This window comes from Bacillus rossius, chromosome 5, assembly GCF_032445375.1.
Source record: "Bacillus rossius redtenbacheri isolate Brsri chromosome 5, Brsri_v3, whole genome shotgun sequence".
Taxonomy (NCBI): Eukaryota; Metazoa; Arthropoda; class Insecta; order Phasmatodea; family Bacillidae; genus Bacillus; species Bacillus rossius.
In genome coordinates, this window is record NC_086333.1 from 80,329,642 (window position 1) to 80,348,060 (window position 18,419).

Consider the following 18,419-nt stretch of genomic DNA (forward strand, 5'->3'; position numbering starts at 1 on the left):
ATGGTGGTCTTGTCGAGAGAATTGGGCGTGTTGAGTCCCCTTAAGGCTCAGGGTCGTGGTGGCCTTGTTGGGAGATCTGAGAGTTATGAATCCCCTTAAGGCTTAGGGTCGTAGTGGTCTTGTTGAGAGAAATGGGCAATATTGAGTCCCCTTAAATCTCGGGATCGTAGTGGTTCTGTAGAGATAACTGGGCATGTTGAGTCCCCTTATGTCTCAGGGTTGTGATGGTCTAGTGTAGGGGTGGTCTTGTAGGGGGAATTGGGCATATTGAGTCCCCTTAAGTCTCAGGGTCGGGGTGGCCTTGTCGAGAGTATAGGGCGTGTTGAGTCTCCTTAAGTCGCAGGGTGAAGTGGTCTTGTAGAGAGAACTGGGCATGTTGAGTCCTCTTAAGTCTCAGTGTCGTAATGGTCTTGTTGAGAGATCTGAGAGTTATAATCCCCTTAAGGCTCAGGGTCGAAGTGGTCTTGTTGAGAGTTCTGAGAGTTATGAGTCCCCTTAAGGCTCGGGGTCGTAGTGGTCTTGTAGAGATAACTGTGAGTGTTGAGTCCCCTTAAGGCTTAGTGTCGTAGTGGTCTTGTATACAGAATTTGGCGTTCTGATTACCCTTAAGGCTCAGTGCTAGGATTTGGTCACTCTCGCTACATTGGTTTTATTTTTTTCGTTAATATTATTTAAGTGGTATTTATAACATTTTTACTCCCTTATATCTGTAGTTCAGTATCAAATGCATTTAACATATTGTACACTTAGTGGTATATAATTGGCAATAAATATCGCGGAAGGAATAATTACTAAAAATTATTGCGTAAATTTCTACACCCAAAATATTACACTAATTGCATATCTGTTTACATTGACTGTGACAGAAAAACAAACACATGTAAGGTAACTAGTTAATATTTCAGAATGAGCCCTAAAATGAAAGTGATGGTGAAAAACTAACCCCCCCCCCCCCCCTTTCTTACATGACATCTGAGAACGAGCCTAAACAATATAGGTATCCTTATGTAAATCACTGTAAAATTTAACTTGCAACCAAATTTACTCCCATAATGTTCTGTTCTCTGTCAGTTTCGTGACAAGTACAGGTGATGATTCACAGTAAAAATTGATTATTTGCTAGCTAAGGTCCACTGTGTTCTTGTCTGCAGTGTTTAGTTTGTCACAAACAGACACTTTGATCGGTGGAAGCTACTAGTGACACTCTCGGCTGGCGAATGAACACGCAGTAGTACAACTCAAACATCTGTGAATCATCTGAAAAAAAGTCACGTAAGAATATGTCCATCCAGCAAAGATTAAGATGAATTCAGTATATTGTAATTTCGTGAAGATATTTTGCAATAAATTATCATTTTTGATAATGTGGTGAATTCTAGCATATTAAAGATCACACAATAATCGACAGAGAGAAACAAAGATAACATTAGATAATAGTAATTAAGTCTGTTTGCCAATCGGAATTCTAGGTCAGAAAGCAAATTCAGACTTGTAAAGAATATTAAAAGAACTAATGTGAATAAGAACTTGTAAAATTGCATATCCGAGGTGCGCTTGCAAATAGCTGCACACTATTTAATTGTTTCTGCTAACTAGGGGAGTAAACCAAAACTAGTGTTTTGGTGTTTTGACAAATATCTTGATCCGATATGCTAAAATTGATTATAATAATTATTGATGTGTGTATATATATATATAATATTTACGACTTCAGTGAAATTTTAGACCACACCTCCCTGAAAGTTCCGTTTCCTGACGATATTATTGATAACATATTCTCTGAATACCAAAATGTTCGAAGTCCTTGCTGCCGTGGTAAAATAATGTTCGTGAGAGGGGTTTCATCCTTTTCCTAGTCCATCAAAAATTAATTTTCGGAATGTGTTAAACTAAATCGAATATTATAATTTTAGTTAGGTGCTAATAATCCATTTTATGCCTTACATACGTACGTGTCTGTGTTTGTCTAACTCGTCACGTTGTCTATCAGTGTTTGAGTTGTAATCATTGTTAGCGTTGTTCCCTTCTGGTGAGTTCTGGTAGAAACCTTTTTTGCTGTCACTTTAATTCGTTAACTCGTGAAATGTGGATGGTGGGAACCTGTACTAGTTCATGTCCGGTAGCAAAGAGGACTCGGTCCAGTAGTATGCCAGGCCAGATAGCGATCCGCGTGAAGTGCTACTCCTGTTGGAGTCCCGGCATGTAGCTACACTACTCAGACACGAGCAGTGTGTCAACCTGCCTGGCGAGTAGCGCCCCGAGCTACCCCCGCATCAAGGACCGTGTTGTTGTGGCAGCAGGGGGGGGGGGGGGGGGAGTATAATGTGTGTCTTCAATTCGGTGCCCAAATCTTAGAGACCGGAAAAATACGCGGATCCATTCGGCGATAGACTTAAATTCAAATACATATACCTTTTAGATGATTTTTTCTACTGGCTTACAGTTAATCTGGACGAATCTCAACCAATTATAAACCCTCAACCAAAGAAAGATCGTATCACAGTCAAAACCAGCTGAGACGACTCACGAGTCAGCAGCCAATGAACTTGAGTTATTTGCCCGAGTGTACAGGGGAATGCGTAGACTATCCTGAAGGCCATCGAAACCGCGAATTTTTCCGGTCTCTACCAATGCTACATTAATATTATATTGAAATATTTAACTAGCGTAGTCCTACTTTCTCAGGGAGAGTTCTTGAAACCTAAGAACCTCCCCTCCGGTAACACGCCAGCAAAATTGACCGCACGCAAACCATCATTGACGTGAAGTGACCTCGTATTTCTAGAATCCTACTGTTTTGGGTAGCATTATACACTAGGTTCAATTTAAAGCGCATATAGTATATTTCCATAGCTATGCCTTGTGGTGCTTTCGTTTTTATTAGTTTTCAGCATTTCGGTATTTGAAATTTTAACGGCACATCTTACATGAATATAAAAATATAGATTTTTATAATATATATAAATAAATCATAATATATTTTTACATAAGAATATTTTACGGTTTAAATTATAATTTTGGACATACAACATTGCTAGCTTGCACTCTATGTCATGGATAAAACTCGAATAGCGGTCAAAGAAATATATGAATACACAGAACAGAATCTGCGGATGTCAGATGTAGGCTGATTTTGGCTTGTTTTCTGTTTTTCCGTGAGTTCATATTTTTGACGTGACAACGTCTAATAAATCGATGAACACCGGCTGTACGCACGAAAAAGTGTCCCGTTACGCACATTGTTCCGTTACGCTTTGTCCCGTTACGCTCATTGTTCCGTTACGCTGTGTTCCGTTACGCAGTCGGCGAGTGCAGTAATAATAGGTTATGTTACAATTGACTAAAAAATTATGGTGATTCATATAATTGATGATAGATTTTTGATTACAGTTTATTTATATGAAAACTTGTTCATAGTTATATTTAAACTTTATAGCTAAACGCCAGTTTTTAAAATTAATTACAAGTCATCTACACGTGAACTGTTTCGTCGACTGTTTATAAAGTGAAGTGAAAAGTTAATGTGGTTTTAATTGGTTATTACAACAACAATTTCGGCAATAAAGGTTAATTATTCTTGCATTTTAAAAATCTGATTACTAGTATAAATTCAAGTATTTATTCTTTTATTATTAAAATAAAAAAATTTCAATTTAATTCATAAAAGTATGGAAATATTTCATCAATGTTTTGCTATGACGTTGTCACGTTAAACTATCGTCCGTAAACCGACTTTGCAGACAACCAATTTTTTTTTCGATCTTGGGGTTTCCTCTATGACATGCAGTGCCGACTAACAACGGCGTACGTCCAAAATCATTCAGAGGACGTAATCATTTGAGTTTCTCGTCAGTCGAGGAGGAGGTGAAGGGTGTCGCCGGCAGCTACCAGCTCCGCCCTGGCGCGGCGCGGATATCGGGTTAAGACGTCGGCCGGGGGCAGAGGGGTCCCCACCAAATTTGGCCAGGGCCTCCCGCCCGCCCCTCCCTGCCCTACCGGGGGGTGGAGGAGGGGCGGGTTTATTTCCGCCGCCGCCAGTCCTCGGCTATTCCTGTAGCTGCGGCCTTATTCCTCCGGCGCGGGCTCGCGCGGCGTTGAGTCCCGCACTCCTCGACTGTACACGGAGCAGCAGTGCTCACGTCTCATTACAGATGTTTGTACATTTGTACATTTGCCTACATTCTGTCTTGATGTAAGCTTTTGGACATACGCCATTGGCCATTGCTAAAGCACATGTCTGTCCGTAGAAAAAAAACTACAAAAAACACAAAAGACAAAAACACAAATTAAGCAAACATTTGCTGTTGTCAACAGGATATAAACACCACATAATATTCCATAACAGGAATATGGTCACAAACAAAGAAAACCAAATAAAATTGACTAACAGAACGAACCCCCCCCCCCCCCCCCCCAAATGATGACAGCACAAAAATATTGAACCCAAAAAATTCAGCACAACAGTTGAAACGAGATAAAAAAAACAGCAAAACGAAAAGACTAAACAAACACAATAGTTTTCAAGAAAACAGAAGAGAACGAAAAAACCCCCACAAATGATGACAGCACAAAAATATTGAACCCAAAAAAAATGCAGCACAATAGTTGAAACGAGACAAAAACACGACAAAACGAAAAGACGAAACAAACACAATAGTTTTCTTAAACAGAAAGCTTACAAGTCATGCACTCCCATTGCACAAATCTTTAAAAGATAATATTTGCCTGCATCGCTACAAAAACAGTGTCCTCATAAATGATGCGTTCGGATTCTCACCCGGGCATTTATTTATGCTTTGTTTTGTCCCAGTACCTTGAATAGTTAAAACTTATTTGTAAACCGTTCCCTGAATAGCTATCCGGTACTAACTGGCAACATAAAAATCAAATTATTGAATATTTTATTATGCTTGAATGAGACATTCTATAAAATTACGCGCTGAATTTCGTAAGAAGTACTCGGTATATCTTGAAGAACGCAAAAATTACCGTAGCCATTGTGTTGTTTTAAGTTGCAATATATTTCTTGTAGTGTTAAAAAACTTCTTCTGTGTATGTAATGTCGCGATATGATCGCCAACCATCCAAATGTTAATAAAAATTTGGTTTCTTCTCATCTCAGCAAAACCATCTAATTAGATACACGAAGGTTATTTTTATAACAGCAGCGCCTGGCGCTTCTGGAAGTAAACCCTGCAACTGACGTCACTTCAGTGAACAGGTCGGAACGTGAGCCATGTCATAAACTCCAAACTCAAGCCAGCCGGTTAGGCATAAGTGTCCTTGCCGCCCTGACTTAAAGTACAAAAAATGTTTCATCGAAGACGCTGCAGTAGTCATAAAGTTAAGCAAGCAAACACTGTAGGAAGACAGCCAAACACAGAAATAATATTTCAAACTAAAATTTATTTTTGAGGTGTTTTACGAATTTAATCTTATAAAAAAAAATTCTTGCTGCAACTTTATTAGAGAGTTATTATGTACAGATTTTATAAAAAAACATTGATGCGGAACATACGGAATTAAAAATATCCACAACTGGTTAAATTAGGGCCTACTATAGGGAGTCATGTCCGTACATGCAATACATTTTCAAAATACTAGTACAGTAATACGTAATAGAGATGCCAAAGCCATAATTTTTAATTCTTTCTTAATTTGTTACAGTCTGTTGCTAAACCAAACCAATTTTTTTTTAATTTAGCCCAATAATAGCATACCTATGTCTGACGCAACACTCAAAACGCTTGGCAGAGCGATAAGTTACATACTCTGTCCCCGCGAGCCATGACGTTTGTTTATGCACCCGTCGCTCTGAATCTATTCAGCGACATGAATCAAACACGTGTGTATTAGTCAACAACTCATTCTAAATTACATGCAAACAAAGTTGCGGGCACAATGTTCAATGTAATACTGCAAGTCATTTACAGCATAAATAATTCTGCAGTCCACATTAAACTGAAGTTGAACTAATACAACTTCTACTCGCATTTTTAATTCAAAAATCACTAGGCCACTACAAAACTATGTAATTTACATACCTAACGATGGCATTTGCATGACGCTTGGCATTCAAGTTTGTGTTGGCAAGCCTGCACTCGTGGATTTCTGGCTGGTCGCCTTGATTGGCTCGGATCCCAATGCACGAGGGCATCACCCTCAAGGTTGCCAACACCAAAATGTGAAAATCCCAGGCCTGCGCGTCTCAGCAGCGCAGTAACATTTGGAAAGTATTTCGTTCTGAGTTATGTAGCTCAAGACTCAAGAACTCAAAAAAGGGGGGGATACAAAAAATTTATTTCAAGAGGGTATATTTAAAAATAAAATAAGAATTTTTTAAATTCAAAACACACTTACAAGGGGTTTAAACAGTTGCGTTATCATTCTCTACGTACATCACTGGCTTTGTGGTTCGTATTCCAGATGTTGTAACATCTCACCTCGCATTGACCAAAATAACACACTGCATTGGGGACGCACTACAACGCCGAAATACCACAATGCCGAACGTACAATAACGCCGAAAACCATAACGCCGAATTTTAGCAGTTTTCGGTACTTAAATTTAAATATTGTAATGGTAAAAATTTTATTAGTTTTAATATGAAATTTGTTAGAGTGATGAATAAGAAATTAATTAAAGATTTGGTGCTAAGGGGGTGGGGGGGGGGGTTGAACCCCTAAACTCCCCCCCCCCTCCTGGCTGCGCCCCTGCATCACGGTAATTCTTTACATTATAACCATATTGTCACGATGTGAAATTAAAAACAAATATTATTCCGCGTACGGGATTTATTAAAACTTTTTTAACTAGAATATTCGTAGTTGGTCTTAACATATTTACACACTCGTTGGCTCATAATTACAAAACGGTGTGTGATTTTGTTAATCAAATAATATTTCGTACTAAATAATTATCCTGGCAAATTAAAGCGTGAAATGTATTATACAAGAAAAAAATATTTAGTTACACAGCTAAAACAATACTGATATAACACTGTTTAACAATGTCGATTTACACAAGTAATTAAAATAATACGTACTTGAAGGAACACAATTTTCTTGCGAACATGTCCCGTGTCGCGGTGCACAACAATAACCTCAAACCCCGCTGTGTCGCCCTCTGCCCAGACACTCCCTTACTAGACGCCAGCAAGTCGGGTGGCGTCAGGCGCAGGCGGGTCCCTACCACCGCGACCCGCCTATCCCTGCAGCATGGCGGCCCGACGAGTTCTCTGCACCGTCCGCAACCGACTAGCGTCAGACCAACAATGTTTCACGAAAACGTTGATTAATATTCTAACTTTTGAAATTTTATTCCATCGCGCCTAAATAAGTTTCACTTAAAGAAAACAATGCAGTGTGTGCCTCGTTGCCGTTGGCCATGAAGTGATCGCTGCTGTTTTGTTTGTTCTAGGTTCGGGAGACAGCATCCATCATGGCGGACGATGAGGTGAGGTGAGTGCCAGCTGTTAGGCGTCGGCAACACTGTCCTTCCTGTAGCGCGCGAGCAGGTCTGTGACGTCACTGTCTCTCCTGCGCGACGCAGACAGCTGACAGCCGGGTGCACTACTGTCAGGGGAGACCTTAGATGCACACAAAGTTCTGCACATTCCCGATTACACCCGAACAATTCACCTTCGGCCAACTTCGGGATTTGATTTATTTTTGCGCAGGTAAAATGAATTCAAATATTAAAAGTGGTCGGTTAGGTTAGCTACATTAAAACACTTTAAAACACTATGGACGGTTAGTTAGGTTAGTATAGCTATATTAAAATAAACAGATAAATATAAATATATATAAATAAACCCGAGGTTGGCCGAAGGTGAATTGTTCGGGTGTAAACGGGCAGGGACAGAACTTGATGGACATCTTAGGCTTCCCTACAGTGACAGAAGCTCGTGCGCACAAGACTTTGACCGCCATCTTGTATAACCTACTGATTCACAATGGTGCATAGGACGATCGTGTGCGTGGGACGCACGGCGCAACAACCAATGAGAGCAGAGTAGGAAGCCGTTTTGGCGGGACTAGAGAACTGTTTATATTTATCAACCATATTGATGGCGAGAACCCGTCAAGATATTACAATGCTCTAGTGTGATTCCTGCTTTAAAAATTAATTGATGCTATTACTTATAAGTTACTAGAAAAAAATGTAAATAACAAAAATATGTGTCGTGGTTAGAATGGTGAGCTAAAAATTTTATATAACTCATATATTTATATGTTGAAATTCTGAGCTCACAAATTAATGGTCAGATGTCACGGGATAATCATTTGGTAGTTAATATCACTCATTGGTGAATATAGTTACCAACACTGCCAACAGATGTCGGATGCATCGCGAAATTACATTGGCTGAGCTGAACAGTACGATTGAAAATGTGAACCGACTTCGCACAATCTTGCATTGTGATAACGAAAGGAGAAAACATCTTGAGTAACCTCCTCAGACAAGTGCAGTCTGCGTGTACATGAACAGTAAATCAAGGATATGGGTTTATTTTTATTTAGGTATACTAACACACGCGTGTCTGTTTCATGTAAATAAATCCACAATCGAGGCCTTTATTATTGAATCTGTCATCTCAAGCTTATATATAACATTTTGTAATTGAATTTAGTTGTGTGGATACAATTTATTTTTTTTTCTTTTACCCTTGGTTTGGTTTTCAAATAAGCTTTGCAAAGAAGTAGAACATATGTAGTAGTATAGTTTCTTAAACATTGTAAAACATCATTAAACAAACAAAAGTTCACAAATAAGCAAGCTATAAGCATTACTCGTCACATGGATGATTTATTGTCGTTGTGCATGATGAAGTTTTATTTTATGTCAAAGTGTTATTTCTAGAGACCTGAAAAATTCGCGCATTCATTTCGCGATAGGCTAGAATCCAAAAAGTATGCATTTTTTCTGCTTCGGTGATTGGACCACAGTATATCTTAAGGACTTTGGGCCTATCAAAAAATGTAAACAAAAGAAGTATCGAATCACGAGCATCCCAGTTAACAGGTGCCACGAGTCAGTAACCAATGAGCGGATGCAATTCTCCCGAGTGCATAGAGGATCATGGAGTCCATCCTAGAGGTCATTGAAATCGGGAATTTTTCCGGTCTCTAGTTATTTGGAAACGTATTGTAATTGTTGTTTCCGCTCTGTTCCCCCCTCCCCCTCTATTCACGACACGCTCCGTGGCGCTCATGGACTGCACCAATCACGCGCCGCCCTGCTGCCCACGTGACCTCTTCGCCTCGCTGCAGTACCGCCTTCAGGGGCACCCTGTACTTGCCAGGTACGGCCTTGCATGCGCGCTAACGGGTGGTTGTTGACTCTTCTCTACACCTTTTTATAGAACTCTCATTCGTGTCTCAGACCCTCGATTTCCGCAGCTTCCTACTGGGACCAACCGACCCACGTGTCTTTCTTGCCGATGGGACATTATTCTGTGTCACCCTGTGCGAGTGGCTGTGAAGCTGTGTTGGCTCTTCAACGGAAGTGATACTAGTTTCTGTGCGCGGGTCTACTTCAAACACTTCAAGCAGCCGTAGAGCATCCACACAGTGTCAGTGTAACATACGTATTGTTTCTCCATGCAGTGTAGTGACGAATGGGCTACGATTAATATGTCATTGCTTAAAATGTAAACAAACCTCACACAGAGAAAAAAAAGTTTGTTCGAATCAAACAAATATTTGATTATATATTATGGCGAAACAAATATTTACTTGGTTGAGCAAAATATTTTGTTAGCTTAACCAAACTCGGTAAGTAACAAAAATGATTTGTTACACCTTAACCAAATATACATTTGAGTTGACAAAATCATTTTGTTGGGTCAACAGAATCTTTCCTACTACAAAATATTTGTTTGAATTAACAAAAAATATTTATTTCACCATATACAAACAAATATTTTGTTGAGACAAACAAACCTTTATCTCAGTGCATATAGAGAAATAATTATCTTCTGTTGCAAAACTTCGTAGTCTTAAAATTCACTTTTTTTATGTGTAACATCTTAGCTCTCGGTATACGGCATCTGGTAAGGGTAATTTCATGAATGTAACGGAAATGTGTAACTGCCATCTGTGGCGGATGGCGCGAATCAAAGTTCACAAAGCTAAAGGAAAAAATTATAGTATTAACTGATTAATGAATTTTAACACGATGGGCAGTGTTTCAATGAGATTTCTGGTTGAAAAATCAGCTTAAAAGCTGGGTTTTAGTAGTTTATTAATATTTATCTTGCTTTTATCGGACCCGTTTCATTAAATAGTTTAACCTTTCACTTTTCAAATCAAATTATTCAAAAGTCGACGCAGCTGCTCCGGCAAGCAACGAATTCTAGTGGCGGGTGCGGAAACTACGTGTGATTATCGTTCAGAAATGTACTTGAAAACACAATTTGCGTATATTTAACACGCTCAGAGTTATTTGCAACAAAAGAACACGTGAATTTGCTCGTTACTGAGGTTAAATGTTACACATCTCTGATTAGCGCTGAATGACTCGCTCACTTTTTTTTGACGTGATAACGTCTAATAAATCGATGAACGCCGGCAGCACGCACGAAAAGGTGTCACGTTCCACTTGAGCCGAGCGTGCGAGATCCGGCCAACCACCGTGCGAGAAAATCTTCTTTAATATCAAACAGGTTAAGGCGGGATTTTTAAAAGAAGCAATTTAAAAAAAAAAAAAAATTGATTTATTTGTCCAATTTCGTCATTTCAAATTAACAATTTATTGAAATTGATTTGATTTCAGTTTATTTCTGTAAGTAATTGTTCGTGATTATATTTAAACAAGTTATTTTAATTAATTTTGAAAAAAGACTGTAAATAATATTTGAAAATTAAAAAGTATGCAATTTTTCGTCAATGTTTTCTTATGACGTTATCACGTAAAATTATCGTCCGTAAACCGACTTTACAGACAACCCCCCTTTTTAAAAAGTAAATGTAACTGCGCTATGCCACGTATTGAACATCAGCCAACACAGTTCCTGCCGCTGTTGCTAGTTGGCTCCGCAGACAGGCACGGGGTCACTTCAGACGCTGACACGACCCCGTGGCGCCGAGGGCGTAAGTGCGCGTGTCCTTGGACTCTGCCAGTACACTCACTCACTCGCTCACTCGTCTTCACCAGAGCTATGCCGGGGAGCACTTCTCTTGTTCACACAACGCTTGTTTGATGATGGTTAAATAACAATTCAGAACGTTTAATTGAACACCCGTACATTGTGGTCCAGTAGTAACACAAGCTACGGAAATCGAGCGACCAACGTAAGAGAATTTAATTAGCGTTGATAGAGGCCTTTTATGTGGAATATTGAGGCAGTGTTTTAAAGGTTGGGAAAAGATAGTGAACTTTTGAACTTTTTGTTAGGTTAGGCTATAACAATTTTCTTTTACACGATATAATTTTGTTTAAGAAGTAAAGAAACAAATTGAATATACGAATAATGTAAAATAATCAGTGTTAAAAGCAAATCTTAACTGTTAAAAACATTTTTAAAAAAAATTTCATGGTATTTATTAGTATTTTCATTAAATATATTGTATTAAACTGATTTAAAGCAAAGTTTGGTAATGAGGTGATCGGGTTTACGCTTTGTTCACCCCAACCATAATGAGCTCATTCACAGACATATGTTCACGTAAAAAAGAAGTAAATTCAGCTATTGATTAAAACAACGCTACCTTAAGTTGAAAATGTTTCTCTTCCATTTGATCAAATGAAAAATTCTTCAAAATGCAGTTACTTTAGTTAAGCATTTTTAATTCGCACGAGAGTTATTAACTGATTTCTCTTACGTTTGGTAGTCCTCTGTATACCCGCCAAAACATGTAGCTCTGTTTCATTGCTGATGTTGTGGCCCATAGTTGAGTTGGTTGAAGTACATGCTCAGAAGTAAGCGTCGATGTTAAGTTGTGGTAAGTATGTTTTAAGTAGGCCAACTATGAAATGGAAACCTCACACAAATAGACACTGCAACGTTACCTTCACACTCACAGTGTTTAGTGAACAGTTTGGTAATCTAGTGCTAAATATTTACACCAGATTTTTTTGTCTAGTAATAGTGAATTAAAATGTACGTAACTTCGATTACCTGTAAAAACAAAAAAAAAAAACAAGGTGCAAATATTCTAATAATCCCAAATAGTGGAGAATTCAGTCGTCTACGTTCAAATGTTGTTTAAGAGTTTGAAAACACCCTAACTTAAACATTTTAGTTCCACTTTACAAGTAGGTATTAACAAACAAGAAAAGTAATATTTATGAAATTCTGAACTGTAATGTGGGATGAAATACCTGTCGTTAAAAATTCCGTGTAGTTATTTCAGATGACGTGTAATTAGTTTTATTATACATCTGGAATTTGTTTATATTAAGGCTAGAAGTTATTTGTTTAGGCAAATAACTTTCCCAAATAAACAGTTGGTACAATCCAAGATGGAGTTTCTGTCCGGTCATAGAGAACACAGTAACATCATGAGACCCTTCCACTCCGTGTCACGTCTTTCTAGAATTTGGCCGGCAGATTCGGAAAGCGCGTTTGCTGAGAGATCTGGCAACATCGTGTAACTCCGTCGTGACCTTCAACCGCGCGGTTCATGCTTACATCAGGCAATCGCGGTTTTGAATACAAATACGCCCTCTTTAACGTAGCTACTTACTTCGTTTATATAAAGATTATTTTCACATAAACTACTTCTTTCTGCTGATAAAGGTCAAAACTTTGGAGTGTGAGGGGTGATTAAGAAGTACGCAGTTGTGTCCAAACTAAACGGGTTACGTTAAAACTGGTGATGTTTACGCACCATTTTTAATTTTCTTACTTTTTCTGCAGACATTTCCAATCGTCACCCACACAGCACAATAGAAACAACAGTACTAGTTACACGTGAATATAATTTGTGACAAAGTACCACTTTTTTTCGTAGCATTCCTTCTCTGCAAGGTTGGATTTGCTATGTAATTATTTTATGATGTTCGTTAATTCGGTATACATTTAATATTAGTCTTTAAAATATATAAATTAAAATAAAAAACCTTTTTAGTTTTTTTAATAAAATGAAACATTATAATCAGAGTGATTAGAAAGGTTAATCGGATCTTATTTCAAAATTAAATACTTACAATCTCAAATCAAACTTATTGTGAAGAATAATTAATATTAATTAAGTAATGTACACAGGCACATGTTATGAGTGAGTGCACATGTATTTCACAACAGTTTGAGCTTCTAGGGTGGAACTTAAGTTTTAAGAAAAATTTTTACTGAGATTTCATTTTATTTCGCATTTTATAAAAACAACACACTAATTCTCTTTTCTTAACAAAGGGCACCTTGGTTTAAAATAACACAGTTAACAAATTACAATCATTACTTGAAATCGATTTTTAAAAACCTATTATTTATTTCCTAACGCTGGTTGCACAAACTTTGTTCCAAAATAAATAATAGCGTATATTTACCATTCTCATTTTAATAAACAAAAAATTACGCTTAAGTGGAATATACGCCTCCATTTGCAACTTAAAACTCATGTTTGACTACAAAATAACACTAAAATATTTTGAGGAGATGAAGTAATGTAGTGCATCTCTGAACACATCACAAATTTGAACTCACCTCTTCATGAAGAATAGCCATTCGTCTATCACGTGAGTATAGATCCAGATTAGTGTTCGTTTGCGTTTTCCGAACTAGACAGCCTTGCCTAACTCCTCGTTGTATTTGAGTGGACATTTTTTAATCTGCATGATTAAATGTAAGCCTATTCATAAGATTTCTGTTTTTAATTTTTTTATGACTGCACGAAAATTATCTATATTTTTCACATAACAATGTTTCAAGATTGTGACAGTGTACTTGTTGTGTTGCGCTGAAAATTATTCATTGAAAAATACATTCATACTGTTTGTTGTTCATCGCAAGTATTAATTTTAAGGTAAAACACGTAACTTTTATTTCTTTCATTTTGTAAATATTTTTCAATTTTATTTTTATTTTGTATGTTTTCAGCTTGTCATCAATTTATTTGTCTCAGCATAAACTGCTTTACTTACTACTTTTTATAAAATATTTAACATATTTCAGCTTGAAGCATATGCATAAATTAATTACTGTACACAACTTGCTTTCTGTGTCTTTTTTTTTTTTCAAACATCATTTGTTGTTTTAATGTACGTTTGAAATTTTTTAAATCAAGAGCTTTGCGTCTGCATAAAATTATGTTGGCACTATATTAAACACGTGAAGTTAGCAGTTTGGTATTTATGATTTTTAAATTAATAATTTTTTTTTTGTTTTTGTGATTGAACGTTAATAGTTATAAACTATCAATTTCCAAACAACCGTTAAATTTTTAGACGATACTCACATCCTTGTGGCACTGGATGACTTGATGACACGGGGCGGCTTGATGACATAGGGCTTGAAGACTTGGTGGCTTAATGACACATGGCGGCTAGCTGTCACAGGGTGGCTTGATGAACCTGGTGGCTTGATGACACTGGGTGATTTGATGACACAGGATGGCTTGGTGACACTGAGTGACTTGAAGACTGGGTGGTTTAATGACACAGGGATTTGAAGACTGGGTGGCTTAATGACACAGGGACTTGAATACTGGGTGGCTTAATGACACAGGGTGGCTTAATGACACATGGTGTCTTGGTGACAATGGGTGACTTGATGATACAGGGTGGCTTAATGACACATGGTGGCTTGGTGACAATGGGTGACTTGAAGACTGGGTGGCTTGATGATACAGGGTGGCTTGGTGACACTGGGTGAATTGATGACACTTGGGCGACACTGTAGTCGGTGTGCGTGTGACTCAGTGCCCGAGGAATGTGCCATCTGTGTTTTCAGATACCTTACGTATGTAAACAGTCACATTGCTTTGGCTTTGCTGTTTACCAATGCGCATCTGTTTGTACATTTTGTGGGATTTTTTTTAACATTAAAATCTGTACATATTTTTGGTGGCTTACGATTTATATGAAAATGTTTATCTTTGTTTCAATCGCAGAATTTTGTATGTGTAAAAATTATTTGTCTACAAGGAATATAAAGGCTATTTCTTAAAGCTTCCATAGAAAAACATTATAAAATGTATTATAAATTCATATATATTTTTCTCCATACTAATTTGTTTAATTATCAATAAGTGAAAGGATTTGCTACATATTGAGGTAGGAAAATTATTAGACTCAAAGCAAAATCGTTTGATCTTTTTTCACTTCCCACATTCTTCATAAATTCTAGAATCACTCAGCCACGTAATATTGACAAATTAACTCAAATAAATGCACACAAAATACTCATTTTCTGTTTAATTGATGAAAAAAATTCGTTCTTAAAATATAAAATGTTTTAATTTCAGGAAACAAAAATAATCTTGAGTCTAATAATTTTCAAACTACTGTACAAGACGATGTTACTTAATGCAGATATAATATGACTGCAATTGCGAGATAAAGTAAATGCTCTCTTATGAGTGATAGCAAATATATATCTGAAAAAAGAAATGCAGGTAATATGTGCATAGTAGGAGGATATTGTTGATTTAATGAACAGTTTTCAATGAGGTGATTTTTTTTTTGGTTGGGATTTGGTTGCATCAGCCTTCAAGTTGCTGGTCTCTAACACAGCTGTGTTTGTTGTTTGTTCCCACAGAGAAGACGCATCGAGGAGGCACGTATTGCAAGAAGGAGGGCGACTCGAACACTCCGGGGCAGCCCGAGCCACGGAGAATTATATTCTTGTTCGCTTTGTTGAGACTTCCGCGTTCCACGGACAGTCGCGGCCATGTTTGAGACGTTCTCAGTAATTTCATTGCAAAGTTGGCACAGCGTTCTCGAAATTTCGTAACTATTAATTTTGAAAAAAATTATGTATACCTATAATTTAGTTCGAAAACAGAAAAAAACTGATCAATGTTAAATACTGACCATATGTTATATGAATTTAAATTGGCGTTTCTCATACTTTATACATATCTACAAGGATTACAAATGATGAGGAACTACATAACAAAACAAAAAATTCATAAAAAGACCCTGGCAGTGAAATAGCCGTTAAACATATGACAGACACGAACACATAACCACATAAATCAGCTAAGCTGACAATAAATATGGGTCACGACCACACATTCCGGGGAAAGAGCATCGAAAGAAGACAAATAGCGACCCAACAAACGGTAGTCTTTTAAAAGAAACATGGACAATCAAATAAAATACAAGGTAGGTAGCGCAAATGAACAAAAAAGGACGACAGAGAGGACAACACTAGCATTCACGGGGATCCGAAGCCTGTAACCCCTTCTTCAGGCGAGACATCGACAAGACAAACGGAGTGTACTGAGTGTTTTCCCGTCATTTGGGGTCTCCTTCACTCAAGCCAGGGCATTGGAAACGCCAATTTAAGATCATGTCGCAGTAATCAATTTTCATATTGCTATTAAACTTAAAGATAAACGCTAATCATATAATTCTCAGTGGACATTTTCATATTTATAATGGACTAACCCAATGGATACCAGGTAATACCTTTTACTCTATTTCTTTTTTTTTTCAGTGGTAAGAAACAATATAATATATTTGAACTTGCTGTCAAAATCTTTTATGACATTTACCAGCTAGATCAGAAAATTAAATAAGAGTTAGATGTGAATCTTTCTTGAATATGAATCAAGATTGTTACACTCAGGTGCTATCATGTTTCGAGCGGTAATTTTAACACCTAGATGGACAATGCATTGTTTGGTGATCATTATATATATATATATATATATATATATATATATATATATATATACCTTTTTCAGTACATTAATTGTTTGAATTTTTACATTTTTTTTCCCTTAAAGTAAAAAAAAAGAGCTCAGTTATAAGACACAAGCTGGTTAAAATAGCGATTTACTGTTGTCTTCTCGAAATTTACTTGTGATTAATCAGAACCTGAGTACTACTTAGTAGTTGAGTTCAGAATGTCAACCACGATGCGACGAGGTTGAAACGCTGTGGCAAGATGGCGGCGGAGGACAAGATGGCGGCGGACGACAAGATGGCGGTGCTCGTGTTGCAGGCGAAGAAGGCCAAGCAGGCGGAGATCGACCGCAAGCGCGCGGAGGTGCGCAAGCGGCTCGAGGAAGCCTCCAAGGCGAAGAAGGCCAAGAAGGGCTTCATGACGCCGGAGAGGAAGAAGAAGCTGAGGGTAAGCGCCGACACCCCTCCCCCCCTCCCCCCTCACCCTTAAACAGCTCCTGCGACCTCCAGAAGTCACCTTGCGTGACCTCCACACCTTCCAAACCCAACACTTTTCCAACGCTACATTTGCCCCAACTATGGATCCCTCAAAACTGTGCAGCATCCAGCACAGAATATCCACCCAATTTTTTTTTCCTTGCCTTTAGTTTTTATTTATTGACTGGTACCGGCAGGCCTGCTAAGTCCAGGGTGATAAGATGTAGTTGCACACTGGGTTTAAATGGCGACTCAATTCCGAGACGTTTATATGAATCGTAGTTAGCATTCAGTTCCATTTTTCGGCAGTGGGAGCAACTTCCCGAGTCATTTGAGCACAGTAAGACCGCGTGCAGACTTAACGTATTGATTACATTTCTTGTTATCGTACAGAAGACACAGACTTAATGTTAGCTTGTGGACATACGCCATTGCTTAGCAATGGCGTATGTCCAAAAGCTTACATAAAGTCAAGCACTCCCATTGCACAAATCTTTCAAAGATAACAGAAGACATATGTTTGCAAAAACGAATAGTTTTATTAAGCACCGGTGCAATTCTGATACTAAATATACTAAATATAAATATAGACTAAAAAAGATAATCAACAAGTATCAACATGATCTATCTCGTAGGGTTCATGTAAGCGCAAAAAAAATGTGTTTATTTACGACATCACATTATAAACCTTTAAAATTATCATTGTTTCTCTACTATATTATGCATGAATTAAACATTCATATAAACCTACATCTTGTATCACTCTATCTATTAATAGAGACCGGAAAAATTCGCAAATTCATTTCGCGATAGGCTAAAATACAAATAGTTATACCTCAGTGCTGCCTATGCTATTGGCTCACAACTCACCTGGATGACGCTGGGCCAATTAGAGAAACAACCCGACCAAAGCTTTATCGAATCACAGGCTGCTACGTTGTGATGTCTCACAAGACAGCAGCCAATGAGTGGTTTGACATTTGACCGAGTGTACGCAGAACTATGGAGTTCAACGTGGAGATCATTGAACCCGCGAATTTTTCCGGTCCCTATTTATAGGGACCGGAAAAATTTGCTGATTCAATGACCTCTAGGATAAACTTTATAATTCTGCGTACACTCGGTCAAATGTCACCTTCTCATTGGC

General features: G+C 37.8%; 1 protein-coding gene across 23 annotated transcripts in view; it reads left to right on the top strand.

The window, feature by feature from the left end:
• LOC134532100 (troponin I) overlaps nt 1–18,419 on the top strand; it is a 61,641-nt gene that overhangs the window by 12,709 nt on the left and 30,513 nt on the right. For 12 of the 23 annotated variants that reach the window (XM_063368392.1, XM_063368394.1, XM_063368396.1 and 9 more), the window contains exons 2-4: nt 7,421–7,456; nt 15,702–15,719; nt 17,115–17,243. In XM_063368392.1, coding sequence (XP_063224462.1) covers nt 7,442–7,456; nt 15,702–15,719; nt 17,115–17,243 — 162 coding nt within the window. In that variant the 5' untranslated portion in view covers nt 7,421–7,441. Of the gene's footprint in view, nt 1–7,420; nt 7,457–15,701; nt 15,720–17,042; nt 17,244–18,419 lie in introns of those variants that run through there. The other 11 variants (XM_063368397.1, XM_063368398.1, XM_063368400.1 and 8 more) reach the window with 2 other exon arrangements.